Source organism: Python bivittatus, unplaced genomic scaffold, assembly GCF_059951505.1.
Source record: "Python bivittatus isolate LINGU-HERP-01145 unplaced genomic scaffold, Pbiv_v1 ctg000410_np1212, whole genome shotgun sequence".
Lineage (NCBI taxonomy): Eukaryota > Metazoa > Chordata > Lepidosauria > Squamata > Pythonidae > Python > Python bivittatus.
The window spans coordinates 3,633,230-3,648,231 of record NW_028277067.1 but is presented as its reverse complement, the minus strand read 5'-3'; the positions used below and the strand labels follow the sequence as shown (position 1 = coordinate 3,648,231).

General features: G+C 37.9%; 1 protein-coding gene across 1 annotated transcript in view; it reads right to left on the bottom strand.

Moving 5' to 3' along the window:
* Positions 1-1,634: 1,634 nt before the first annotated feature.
* DNAJC7 (DnaJ heat shock protein family (Hsp40) member C7) overlaps positions 1,635-15,002 on the bottom strand; it is a 32,975-nt gene continuing 19,607 nt past the window's right edge. The window contains exons 7-14 of the mRNA XM_088143374.1: positions 14,721-14,874; positions 11,441-11,605; positions 9,514-9,605; positions 8,451-8,524; positions 7,668-7,814; positions 6,305-6,457; positions 5,866-5,928; positions 1,635-5,329 (exon numbers count right to left, since the gene is read on the bottom strand). Of these exons, the coding sequence (XP_087999500.1) occupies positions 5,292-5,329; positions 5,866-5,928; positions 6,305-6,457; positions 7,668-7,814; positions 8,451-8,524; positions 9,514-9,605; positions 11,441-11,605; positions 14,721-14,874 (886 nt within the window). The 3' untranslated portion in view covers positions 1,635-5,291. The remainder of the gene's footprint in view (positions 5,330-5,865; positions 5,929-6,304; positions 6,458-7,667; positions 7,815-8,450; positions 8,525-9,513; positions 9,606-11,440; positions 11,606-14,720; positions 14,875-15,002) is intronic.

The window sequence follows — 15,002 nt, the reverse complement described above, 5'->3', positions numbered from 1 at the left end:
AAAACCCCTCATGACTTCTTCAGTTAAACAAAGAAAATGAATTTATAAGTGCTTTTTTGATTTTATAACATACTTATACATAGAATGGCATGAGCTAAACAGCCTGTAAAAATAAGGGGCAAGCCAAACTTGCTTTTATCTCAACTGAACCATATCATATATTGAATGGTATATATTTTGTGTACACAATTAAGTTCCCTCAAGTAATTTAGTGTAAGTCTAGTTGAATACATGGCCCGCTTGCTTTCTTCCACAGCAGCATCTGTATCAACAGTATGTCAACAACCAAAATGTTATCTAGATTATAGCTGTCTTTCACACTACTTATTGCAAGCTGGGCAATACACACGTGAACCAACCCCCACTTTTGAGTTGGTTTATTCATAACATGAAAATTAGTCCTCCCTTCAGCTCTAAGTAATACACAGGATTACTTGAGGATTAGCCTCATTGAATTGTGGGAAAAGATCTCCAAGACCAGCCTTTGCAAAACGGATGCCCTTCAATTAGGTTGAGTAACAATTTCCTCCATTCATTACGAGCATTATCTTTGCTGTGAACCTTAGGCCATGCTAATTGGGGACTAAAGGAAGTCAAATCCCAATACATGACAAGAACATTAGACTGGGGCAGATTTTTTTTTACCATCAATGTGAATACAGTGACAATAATAGTTGTCCTCCTATGTAATTCCTGGTTGTTTTATGAGAATATGCTCTTGATCAACAAGATTAAATGGGAGCTAGTTAATCTGTTAGACATACAATAAAATCTTTGAAATAAGTTACAAAACAGATGTCACTTGAAACTTAGAATTGTAGTCATCCAGTATTTAAAGGAAGATAGGTGGATGTTTGGGTCATTTACTTTTCTTGAACGCTTAGCTATACAAGAAAAAGCTGGTTGTGCTAAAGATGTTGCTCAGGAAACATATAATGTAACTTGCATGTGCAAAATATTTGTGTCAGTTCTTAAATACTTGTCTAAAGTTCAAATTTCTGTTAATACAACTCAAATATGGTCAAAGCTTTTTTAAAACACATAAAGAAGTAGCACATATCTATGGTTTTGATTGATGTAACTTAAAACAATTAACTCTCATTCAGGTTTACATAGCAGTTAGATTCATAGCAACTGTAAAGTACACTGAAATAAATGTATTAACATGCAGAAAATGTTTGTGTTGATACTTACATTAGGCTGATTGATATGGAACCCTTTACTCAAGCCATTGCTAAACTGAAGTTTCAGATTATATGCAGAGAAGAGATTGAGCTTTGTTTTATAGGTCTATAGCTGAAGACTAAAATTAGGCACAGATGTTAACTGGTTTATCACCAGTCATTTCTTCTTGTGAAAGATGTTCATGTGTGCTGCTTTGGAGGCCTCCAAAATAAAGCAGCCATGCACGGGGAGAGAGCCAGGGCACTTCTAAAGCAGCTGTATGAGCCTAGAAAAAGGCATGGTTACTTTAAAGATTCAAAGAGAGATGATTCAAATGCAAACTTGGGTGTTGTGAAGCACCTCTTTAAAAGAAATTGAACAGCCCTAGTACATGCCTTCCCCATAATCAAAAACCCTGTCTAGGTCTCTTCTGAGTTTTAACATTGGTGGTCTCCCTGTCTACCTCTTGCCATCAAAAAATAAAACTAGCTGCACAACTCATACAATTTTAACACTGACCACCACAGATTTGAGATTTCCCCCCAAATTATTCAGTCCAGCACCGTATCACCACACTCACAGCCTCAGCAGTGTCTACTCAGTTTAAAGAGGCATAAGTCACCAGCGAGATCTGGAGTGTTTATTTTTTTTTTTGTACATCATATACATTTTATAATAAAGTTAATATCAATTGCATATGGTTTTTGCTTCAGTCTGGTTTGAAATTCTGCATATAAACACATTATGAATCCTGTTTAATGAACAGTCACCACTTTTTCTTCTTTAAATAATCTTCATCTCAGATAAGTGAAAGGGTTCAAGTAGGGCAATGTGGCTATCCATGTGTCTGAAGCTATCCACGGGAGAGAAAGGGATGGGATGCTGTTTTAAAAACAGATCATGCAACAAATGTATTATTAATAGGAAGTCTAGGTCCTCACACGGAGGTCAGAATGTATATTAACTATTCTTAGCCAAACAGCCTTTCTCCAAATGGCTTGAACATTGATCTACCTGTCCTCTGCTCAGGTATTCCTTGTAAGTGTATCTGTACAGCAAAGAGGGCACAATGCATGCAAAAACAGCTGATCAAGAAGTGTACAGGGAAAGAAAATAGGCAAAAATGGCAGGTTTCCCTAAAATATGCTGCTGTTAGACCTCCCTCACCAAAGGAATTACCCCATGCATGACATGAGAAAGTCTTGGTTCTTTGTCTACACGTAGTGGGAAAAAATGGTACTCGGTGATATTACTTAAAATTACCAGCACTGTATGCCTCCCTATATAGAACCATCACAATCATCCTGTAAGCTAACTAGCAGTGAAAAGAATGTTCAAGCCCATCTCTGTACCTGCTTTTTATTCTCAGGGAGCTTCCATAAGGGAGCACTGAAAGTTTCATTTCACCTGTAATATGATGATCACTGCAAGATTCCAACAATGTATTTCTCTATAGGTATACCCCAAGCCTCAGACAGATAGAAATGTAATCCATTGGATATCAGTAACATTCTTTTTGGTACCCCTTAAAGATAGCTTTGCTAATTAAAAAAACAAAGTCCAAGTGCTAAGAACCGAATTCAAGTTACAGAATGGTTATACCAGGGTGGAGAATTTCTGAAGGAGATTGTACATGGCCTAATGTATAATGCAAAAGTTGGTATATCTGAAGATCCTTAATGGCTGCAATGAGAAGAATTTCAGATAATCAAAAACAAAGTAGAAAAGCAAAGTATTACAGCATTCATTACTTTTCAGGTTACAATCAGTTTTAAGGTCTAGGAATTTTGTATCATTGACTCTTGGATCTGAAAAAAAAGTTTTTAAATGCTTGTGATACGGAGAAAGTAATTTTCTAAGTTATCTTTAATACTACTCCCAGCTGTGTAGAGATGATCAGAAAACCAGGCAGCCATCCACTGAAACTCTTAATATTCCTCTAATCCTCTGTGGAGTTTTTAAAAGGAAATTATTGCAATGAGCCAAAACATCTTAAAGGGAAAAATTCACAGGATGCCAGTGTTGCTCCTTGACGCCTCAGTCTCTGAAGGTAACATGCTGTTAACTTCTCTCAGCATAAAGCAATGAAGAGGGAGGTTGTTGATTTCATAGCCTTTTGTGCCAGTTTCTGAACTATCCTATTTGTCATTACCCTTAAAGGAGAATGGACACAACACAATTCCACTAATTAACTCCTCTAAAATGTATGCATTCAACCAAAAAAATAAATTCCACCAGCAGAATTTGACTGTACAATGAAATTCTCAATTAGAGATATCTAACATTTGCTAGGCCAGGAACCGGCATGCAATGCTGGCTGAGATCAAGCTCCTGAATTTATTCTGTTCTTCCTTTAGTTTAGCATTCAGTTCCTGGCCATCTCCCAATAGACTATTTCTGCATCCACTTTTTGAGTTCCTTAGTTTGAAGCTATTAAAGGAATGAAGCCTAATTTATGCTATTCCTTAAGCTTGCTAGGACCCACCAACTGAATGGCTTGAAAAATAGAGGATAATTCCCAGGACACAATCTGGGTACCTCTTAAAACAATGTCTCATATTAGATCAATACCTGACATTTCACTGAGCCGAATTCCAGGCACTGCACAAGAACTGTTTAAAAATCTTGCAAATGATTACAATTTTTTTGAGGTTTTTTATCAATTTTTCCATTGGTCTCATGAATAGAAAGCTGCCAAAACCTGTTCAGATGTAACACAAACACCACTCTTCTGCTGAACAATTTCATTCATCACAATATTGATCTTCCAGGCTAATCTTCCCCAAGCTGATCTCCTCTAGATGTATTGAGATTTCAGCTTCCCTAATCTCCTAGCCAGTGTGGCCTGGATTGAGGAAAAGTAAGAGAGACTAAGAGAGGAGGAGTTTGAAATAACATAAAATGGTGAAAACTGCATGTAATATAAAAATGGTTCAGGGACTGGGAGATTGTTAGAAGAGATGACAGTCTACTTATGATTTTTACTATTATGGAAAAAGGAATGAGCTAATTGTCCAAAGCAGAAATTATATTATGGGTTAAGGGTAGTCAATATGGTACAAACATTGGGCAAAACTTTAAAAAATGCATCAAGAACTTCAGCATGGCTGGCTACCACTATAGTACTCTTCCCTCAAATAATGCTGAATTTCTTCTTTTAAACATTCAACACATTGTTGGTCAATTCTGAAAAATCTTCTCAACATCAAAAATGCATTTTGAGATTCCAATTAGTTCAAGAGATTCCAACACTTACAGTGGACTTGTGCATGCATGTAAGAACTGTGACATCACATGTTGATGTGCATGTGTGAAATATGCACTGCAGATCTAACAAGACATATATACACCTTTCATAACACCTGACAATCACCTCTGACTTCATGCACTTTTCAATGAAATCAGGTTTACACGTTGATCTGGAAGCCACCATCAAAAAGATATGTCCATATGTCAAATCAGCCCTTACCATTTTCCTGAAGTACTCAAGCAACTGGAAACAGAAACTGTTCCTCAAATGAAAGAGACTCTGGAAATATTAAGAGAAAGTGCTGAGAAGAGGCAACTCTTATTCCAAAGATGACTCTCTCAGAGAATAATGTGGCAAACTTCTTTGCATTTCTCAAGTGTCTGAAATGTTTCTGGGAATAAGGTTCAATATGGCTACAGCCAGTACAATAAAACTAAAGTGAAAAAATTCAATTCAGTTTCCCCATAGTGTGAAACCCCATAAAGGCATGGCATATCCAGTTGCGCTTGAGAAAAGTCTCAAGGTTATTTCAGAAGATAAGGATTCCCTGAATGAAGTCCCAGTAGTTTGGGAATCTTAAATTATTTAACGGAGGAATCAAAAGATTTCATTTTTTCTCTCTCTCTTTTTTTAATAAAGTTAACAATAAAACAAACAAAAATGTATATTCCTTAACTGCTCCCTCCCTCTTCCCTCCAAATGCTGGTTTTCTCATCACACTCTAAAGCACACACAAAAATTGATGTTTCCAACAGAGAAAACGCCACAGCCCTAAGAAACGCTGAGATGCAATGAAGGGAGGATGGAACTTGAAGTTAAAAGAAGCAGGTCAGGGAAACTCTGGATTTCAGTAGATGAAATGGATCTGTTCTGCAGCTTAGCCAAACTGGAAAAAGAAATTCCCTGGTCCAGAAGCTGAAAGACAAAGAGGTACAGATTAGCAAATTAGGAAGTGAAGCATCAAAGCAATTGCTGCAATACTGAGATCTTTTAAACAGAGGAAAGATTCCAAAGTCCACTTAGAAAAAGCATGAAGAATGACATAAAGTTTATAACTATTATGGGAACAGCTGCATTTTGGAGTGATTGGACAAGGAGAGGAAGTTACGAGGTTCCCTAGCAAGGCAAACCTCGATTAAACAAACGGATCCACAACTGACGCCCTGCACACATGCTCTGAGCACAGCACAGAAGGGCCTACAGCACATGCCTTAGCATCTTTAAAGGGGACTATGATCTGGACAGTGGAACACTTTATGGTCCCCTGCTAGAACTGTATTTTGTATGAATCAAACAGCCTCTGCTGAATCCCTAAACCAGAACTTAATAGGTTTCTCATTTGACCCAAGATGAAGGATTGAGAGACACGGTCTCAGTTGAAACCTACAGACCGTTTTCCTATTCAAAAGTAGGAACAACTCCTTTTTTGTACAGTGTGAAAGATGACCCACCTTCAAAACTAAAACTTCCAGGTGCTCCAAAGAAAGCCTTGAAGATATTATTAGCATCAAAATCTATTGGGAAGTATATGTGAAAAAAAAGAAGAAAAGCAGGTGAGAAGGAATTTTTGATTAGCTTCTATTGTTTAAATTTACATTTATAGTCATGAAAGTTCTAAAAAGCATCTATAACACTTTGCAATGTTCATTTTCTCTTTTCTCATGAGTCCCCCAGACTCATATTTGCCTTGCCCTCAATTTCCAAACCTTTTGATTAAGCCAAAATATATTAAGTAAGATGAACAAATTCAGTTTCTATAGCTTTCATCAGAAGAATATAGAACACTACCCTCAAAATTTTGAGTAGATACTACCCTTCCTTGTTCCCATTCCACAACCATGCACTTATGCACAGAAAGGTCACCAAGTAAAAGCTCTCTTTTGCACTCACCTCCCATATTCATGCCATCTTCCTCTAGATCCTGGCCACTGTCATAGCGGGCCTTTTTCTTTGGATCAGAGAGAATGGTAAAGGCTTCACCAACTTCTTTGAATTTCTTTTCTTCCTCTTTCTGGATTTCAGCACTTGCTCCACTATGCCGATCTGCCAAGAATTTGATGTGTGGGATTGGCAGGTGAGAGAGAGAAAGAGAGAGAGAGAGAGAGAAAGAAAGAAAGAAAGAAAGAAAGAAAGAAAAACCTAATTGCAATGAGAAAGAATAATTTGCTCTAATAACTAGGTGAAAAAAAAGCCATTTATCAAAGTGATCCAAACGTATGAAGAGAAGCTCAATGTACTGAGTTTTTCCTTATTTAAGTACTGAAATAGATTTGTGTAACTTACTAGATTTTTCTCCTGCCTTTCTATTCAACTGATCACTCAGGGCAAATACTTGAAAAGCAGGGTCTTTTCTGAGCCACCTTTCATACAGATCCCAATATCCAAACAGGTTTGCAACGGGAATCGTGGTTCCTCAAATAGCCAGACTTTAAGCTATTTAGGGCTTTAAAGATTAATACCAACAACTTGATTTTACATTTGAGTTTTTTAAATGTGCTTGGATAAATGCCATGTAATACTGAGGAGGCGGTGTGAAATCATCCATTTTACAGTGTATTGTATATAACAGTGTTAAGAGAATTGTATAGGATGACAATGGAGCAATTATTCCATTTTAAATAGAGCTGTAAAAACTGAAGTTGCATCATGCCACTTTCTAAACAAGGGAAAAAAAACAATATTTTTCAATACATTTGAATATTCTCCTCTTGCTCCTATTGAAGGGACTTGCAGCTGAGCATCTTCAGCTCCAGAGAAGCTGGAACTCAGCAGTGTAGTAAAAGGGAGAGAGAGAAAGAGAGAGAGAGAGACAGACAGACAGACAGACAAAGCGCTTGACGAGTCCTCACGTCATTTATTCTATCTTCCTGGCCTTTAATGAAAATGAAGCAGTAACTAGCTGGCTGGGGAAATAAAAGAACTCATAGCAAAGCATCTTTTTGAATATGGGGTTATTACCACTTACCTTTAAGCTCCTAGCACAATGGATAATCACAATTCCTGTAATGGCCCAAAAGTCCAGCCAATGTTGCCTTTTGAGACACCTACACCCTCACTCAACCTTTGTTCACCCAATCACAGCCTGGGCAATGCTAACAAAGGGGAGAAGGCCTTGCACTAAACGAACAGAAAACAGAGGAATCCCCAGTAAAGAAGCTTATGTTGTCAAGTATGTTCCTTTTATGACATTCTACTTCTGACAGTTTTAGAACCTTTGAAGAGTAATAGTGGAACGGAGGGAACTTTTCTGTACCTGGGTGATGCATCAGGGCCCGTTTCCGGTATGCTTTTTTGATTTCATCTTCAGAGGCATTCTTGTCTACACCCAGGATCTTGTAGTAGTCTTTCCTCTTGCTCTTCTTCAGTTCCATCTGTGCATTCTTGAGCAGCTGCTTGTGTTCTACAATATATCAGAAAAGAAAATTTTTAGCTGCAACAAAGGATTACACAATGAATGCAATTCTCCTCCAGGCAGACTAAGTGAGGGGTGATTTAGGACTGATAAAGTACCTCTTGATGCAATAAACAGTAGATAAAATTTGCTGTCATTAGATAGGATGATGGCTGCCAATTTAGTTAATTTTTAAAAGGGGATAAATTAATTGGAGATACAGCTACCAACAGCCCCCTGTCTGGAATCTAAGGCACCGTATGTCTTAAATATTATGAAAAGTCAGATTGAAGAAGCCAGTGAGGTATAATTCTTATGATCCAGATTCTAGGGTGGCCTTAGCCATGGAAGCTCTGACTTCGTCAGTTGCTCTCTCTCAGACCAATTTATCTCACAGGGTTGTTGCTGTGGGGAAAAACAGGAGGAGTGAACACTATGCATGCTGCCATGGGCTCCTGAGTGAAAGAGTGGGATATAAGTCTAATAAATAAGACTGTCTGAAAACAACAGTTAAGACTGGCTTTCAGAAATACTGGGCTAGTGTTCCCATCATCCCCAGCCAATATAAAAGGAGTTGTAGCCTGGATTATCTAATAAATATCAGAAAAGGCCAATCAAGCCCACAAGCAAATGCTCTATGGTTACCTTTTGTTTTCTCTGTCTGGTAAACCTTTTCATAATCCCTTACAGCATCTTCATACTGCTCTGTGTCCATGTAACTAGGCAGAGGCACAATTAACACCGTATAAATTTCAGAACAAGCTCCAAATTACATCAGATTAAGTGAGAAAAAAGTCAGAAAATAATCTGAGCTAAAGGGAAGGAGAAGCCATTCCTAACCTGCTATTCAGCCATGAGCATGAGCAACATCTACATATCTACCAAGTCAGGAAATACAGAAAAGTGATTTATAGGAAATCAAACTTGATATGATAAGCAACATGACCTAATTTCTAAACCACCTGAGTCAATAGAGGAAAGAGGCTGAATCTAGCAGAAGCTCATGGAATAGTTTTTGATCTGGTGTTATTTTAACCTCAACTACCTCAAAGGCTTGGGATAAAATCTGGAGCAAGTAGAAACAAGCATGTAGTCCTAAACATCTCAAATGTAGAAGTGAGAGAAAAAAAATACAGGGAGAACTTTTAAAAAATGGAAAATAGCTGGTTTTTATATACAGTTAGTCCTCGTTTAGCAACTGCCTCATTTAGCAACTGTTCACAGTTATGATGGTGATGAAAAAGTAACTTTATGACTAATCCTCACATTTACAACCTTCACAGGTCTGTACAGCAAAGGAAAGATGAAGTAAGATGATAAGCAGTCACAGTTTCACTTAGTGGCCGCTTCACTTAACAACCAAGTTGCCGGTCCCAATTGTGGTCACTAAACAAGGACTACCTGTATATTCTTCCCAATTCAATCAATTAGCTTAGCTAATATTAGATATCAGGACACTCTAAACCAAAAGATGTGCTATATCTTGACCATATCAACCATCTTAGATACTAGATACTACTTAGATTACTAGATCAGTCTTTCCTAGCATTATCTGAAAAGTGATTCACCTGGTCCTTTCTAATGATCTGAATATTTAATGTCCCAGGAATGAAAACTGTCTCCCCTCCTTTTGTTTGCTCAGTCTAAGAGGATATTCTTTCATTATTAAGTTAGGTATCTCCCCCCCATTTTAGATACCAATTCTTACCACTGCGCTCTTCTCAGATAGGCCTTAATGTATGTGTCGTCCAGTTTGATGGCACTTGTGCAGTCTTCTATTGCTTCATCTAGCTTTCTAAGCTGGAAGGCAAACACCAAGCTTAGAAACTAAACTCTCTGGCATTATCGTTAGTTTCTGTCTCAAAGAATAGAAAGAAATACATCTCAACTTCAATCTGTTATTTGCTTTGTTCAGGCCTCTAGGTAAGACAGTTTAGTTCATGGCTTTTAGATCCTTTATTGTAGGCCTTCTCCAACTCTAGATGTATTAGGATAAAATTCATATAATTCACAGAATTCTCCACAGTCCCAACACAATTAGCAGCACAAAGTTGGTGTTGGCTGCCCTAAAATCTGCTTTCCTTCAAATTCTTGCTGTGCAGTATTATTCTCAGTCATCAGAAAGAAAAACTGAACAATTAGGAGTAACAAAATCATAATAAGGTTACAGCAGAAAGCCCAAAAAAGTATTAGTTGCCTTCCTAAAAGAGGAGTCAAATATTGAAGAGGTCAACCAACTGTACCACAAGAGTAGAAAAAAATATATGGTGGATGGTTGACAGGTATTTAAGCCAATTCAAGGAAATATTCACCTTGAGCTCATTTCCAAAATTATCAGCATTTGTTCTTATCAGAGATTTTATTGGCTAGAACATATTTTAACAACTATATTTTTCCTGCTGTTCCCAGTACTGGAGAAATGAACAACCAAATGCATTTAAGTTCACAAAAAGTACACTAAATGGTTTTTGGAAGCAAGATAACTTTTGGAAGGCAAGAGGCAAAGAACCTTCAAAGCACAAAGATAGAGGGCCTCTGATGATGCTGAGTGGTTTTCTTTCCATCCTTGAGCTTTTGCAGAATGACTCTTTCTGATTTTACTGATTCTTATTTCCTCAATTCTGTTAATCTCCACATTTTTTTTCAGATTTTTAAAAATATTGCTTACCTAATTCAAAAAGATCACATTGTGCTACTCAGTTACAGCATCAAATATAGTACAACAGCAGCAGAGTTAAAAATTAAAGAGGCCATATCCCCATCCTCTGCATTTATTAATAATCAAATTAATTGCTTTTGAGCTAAACTCAAATGACTCAGGTAGTGTTATTGGCACTGCCATGGTTCAGCTCCTTGACATACGATTTTTGTATTTTTTATACTTTTCAATGTATTTATGGACTGTTTTTTAACCCTGTTGTATGCCGCCCAGTCGCTTGAAAAAGTGAGGTGGCTCTTTAATAAATTGTGTAAATAAATAAATACATATTGTACAGATTTAAATAAACAAGCAAACTTAGAGGCAACAAAAGATTGTGAGTGACATAATAGAATTTGATAGCAAACTTTCCATATTTTCTCCGATCCCAAGTTGGTTTCCAACAAAATGTATTGGCCAGGTTATTCCTGCTATTCACAACCTCTGTTCTCCATTAGCAGAATGGAATAAGGACATTACTGCTACTGACTTACCTTACAAACATGTTACAAAAATTGCTCAGTTTTGCAATCAAAGCACTAGGAAGTCTCAGAAACACACAGGTATATGAACTACTCATAGTTATTATTCCTACAGAGATATCCAAAAGGTAAACTTTATTTGAACCTCCCTACTTTATAGTCATACTGTCTGATCTTGAGGTTTGCTGGCTTTGCCATCCTAACAATTTATCATCCTTGCATTGACAAAGCCTTTATTTTAGGTTTCCAATGGTGAAAAGACTGCTTCCAATGTGGTCTTCATAATCTTTTACCACTGAAGGTTGATAGATTCTTCAAGCCCTTCTCTATTACACATTGCAATAAGGAGAGACAGATTTGAGGAAACTTCTCCCATATCTAAATTGTTTGTGGCAGAAGACTTCAGAAAGGTCCCCGATCTAAAGAAAAAGGCGAGGCCCTACTTGGGCACTTACCTTGGAATTAACAGTTCCACGATTGCAGTACAGTTTGGCATTGGTTTTCCTGTTATTTGGATCTATTGCTAGGGCCTCTGTATAAAGTGTGAAGGCCAGCTTATAATTCCCTTCCTTGAAAGCCTTGTTACCATCGTCTTTCTTTGCTTTCAGTGCTTTGGCGTTCTAAAGGAAGAAGTGGGCAGAAAAATAATGTGGAGTAATTAAAAAAACTTGGGCTGTCACCTACTTCAGCAAATATTAGTTGGCTCGCCTGCATAAAGATACATATTAAAAAACTACCCAGTTCTCAATTTCAAGATCTGTCTAATGGAGAGAAGTGCTTTAAGCACATCTCAATACATTGCCAAAGTTGCACAGTATGAAACAATTAATAGTGTTTAGAAGGAAAGGTAGGAGAGTGCAGATGATAGGATTTCTTCTCCTTCTCCACTCAGTTTGAAAGTGCTTGATTTAGCACCTGCTTTAGTAATATAGTAGTAAAAGCAGATTTCTAGCTGCTACCACCATCTGTCTTCCTCTGAATATTGCATGATATCTTAGCATTTCCACAGTAATTCCTAGTAATTCCTAGGAGCACTCTAGAAAAGTTCTGGTAGGCCACAGTTGAACTTCTGCATCTTTGAAGCCACCAGTTCTTTAAAACACTTTAGCAACCCCACTATAAGCCTTTGCCAAAGGCTTACTTTTGAGATTGAATCACAGTCCTGAGAATGATCAAACTTACCTGCCACCTGTAAACAGGGACTGTAATTTGGGGATTAGAGGAAAAACTTGCACACATTTCAGATGATGCACAAGGGATACAATCTTAGAACAGCTTTCCCCAACTTTGTGCTCTGCAGGCATGGATGTCCAGGGGCGGGTGTGACACCATAACATACACAGTGTTGTCATGGTTGGTCTTGAACACCTATGCCTGCAGGTATTTTGCAGTTCAAGATCCACAATCTGCAGTCACTGTGCCTAATGTATCTGGATGGCACCAGATTGGACAAGAATCTTTTAGAAAATATATGCTATCACAGGATTTTTAAAACCCATTTCTTACATATGGGAAAGAACATTTCCTTATGATGGTATTTACAATCTGTACTTTTTATAACAACTTTAATTATTTTTTTTTAAAACAGTTCCAACAGAATGAAGTAGTAAATAATATAATTTTCCTCTTACTTTAGAAGTCAGTCGTCATGTGGCACACATGGAGGCACCAACCTGATAGTTTATAGTACAGTTAGTCCTTGCTTAACGACTGTTCATTTAACAACAGTTCGAAATTATGATGGCCTCGGAAAGGGTGTTTTTCAGTCTGTAAAGCACTTCTGGCCGTCGTAAAACGTTGCGCCGCCTCCCTGCGGTCATGTGGCCACATTTCAGGTGCTTGGCAACCAGCTCGTATTTACAACCAGTTGCCAAGTGCCCCATGATCATATGATCGCTATTTGCAATCTTCTCTGCTGGCTTCCCCATTGGAAGCTAGTAGGGAAGGTTGCAAGTGGAGGGGATGCGGTGGTGTGAAGGAACGGACCTCAAATCTTCAGGATTTGAGCTCCATGACTGCCCAGCACTGTGAGGTTTCCCCTCCCCCTTCAGCACTGGGCAGTCATGGACCTCAAATCTTCAGGTCCTCTATTCACTGCTGAGAGAGGGGAGGGGAAAGAGGACAAAGCGAAAGAACTTATCTGCTGAAGGATTTCAACTCCACGTGGAGCTGAAATCCTTCAGCAGACAGCTCTTTCACTTAGTCTGCTTAATGACCTGGGAGATAGCTTAACACTCCCTCAACTTGGAGTGCCCGGATTGCAATGTCATTGAGCGAAACAGTCACGTGGGCATTTCACTTAACGACTGCTTCGTTCTGGTCCCAACTGTGGTTGTTAGGCAAAGACTACTTGTATAGAAATATCAATTGTTTAAGTTCTACTATAAACTGTTTTTTTAATCTGAAACCATGTAATAACAATTTCATGAAAACCCTGTAAACACACCTGGGACTTAAACAGTCCTTAATTTCTGTTTAGAGTTTATCCAGCATTAGGACATGTCAAATTTCATTGAAAAACTCCAGAATGGACTGTGTTCCAGGGTGTGCTTTGCTGAAATTAACTGATATAATTCTTTTTGGATTTAGGTTAAATATCTCATCACTCAACTTAGTGGCATGTTAGAAGCTTTTAAAACTGATGACTACTGGGACTATTTTAATCAATCCAGTAATTTTTAAATAGTTTAGACTAATCAATTAATTAGGCGAACTTTCCACTCCTTAAAAAAATCTAAGTACAGAAAAGATGGTTCCATGTCAATAGCAGATAAAGCAATATATATTGAGTACACTCACTCTATCTTGTTCTGTACAGTGGATCTATCTGCAAACATGAATGCAATTATTCACTGTGGGAGAGGACACCTGCTGCTATTATGTTAGCACAGAATCTGAATTCTTACAGCCAGTTAAATATCCAAATCCTTCAGCTGCATTTCAACATCCAAGATGTTTGGTCAGTAGAATGTTACCAGTTTAGGGCTGGGACTGAATACGTGTTGTGATTCTCTAGGAGAACAGCAAAAAGCACAGAACACACTAGTAGGTGCAGAGAACCTCCACTTTATTTTTATGTAAACTTCTAATCTACAATCATAAAAGTATGGTTTTAATTACGGGGGAAATGCCTGATAGAATCTAATTCAACCACCTCTCTGACTTCTAAGATTTTCATTGTTTGCAGGTCTGACTTTAGTGTCCTTGCTTACTGACAGTTACTTGTAGACACAGAATAGCAACAATGCATAATCTTATAAAAGAAACAAAACTGTACAAACCTATAGCTTATTTAAGCTATACAATTCATTTTTTCATTGTTCAGAATTGAAATAGTCTAGTTAAAGAAGTTTAATTTCTGACATGAAACAAACACAACCTCAATCAGAGCTATCTTAAGCCTCTCCCTTGTACCTCAGAAAGGGACTCCTTCCTCTCCTATAGGCAGGAGAAAAATAACATTTAGCTTTCCTCTTACATATGATACTTGCTCTTAAATATCTCCTATTTAATGGCATTTGTACTATTTACGTAAGTGTAGTCAAAAGTTATCCCAACTTGCAGATATGATGAATCTATGTTGCTGAACTGTACCTGGCAGCATTCCTCCCCACTGGACATGCTGCCTGGAGCTCCTAGGAGCTATAGATCAACACGATTTGGAAGGCCACAGGCACCCCACCCTGGCCTGTCAGAAAGCACACACATCTCCCCAGCATTTCTTTTTATGCTTACACGGCAAGCAAGGCAGGCTTTATCGTGGTCAGGAGCCATTTTTAGTGCCTGGATGAAGAATTGCACAGCCTTCTCGATGCAGTCCTCATAGTAAAGGCAAAGGCCTCGGACGTAGAGAGCATCAGCATTTGTTGCATCTATTCGCAAGATGTCACTAAATACGGAGTGCAGGAATAGGAAAAAAAAATCACAGGACAAAACAGAGCTGGGTACGTTCTTACCCTCAAACCAAGACACCGATAAAAAACTTGTAGCATAACAATATGTGAATATTTCAAATCA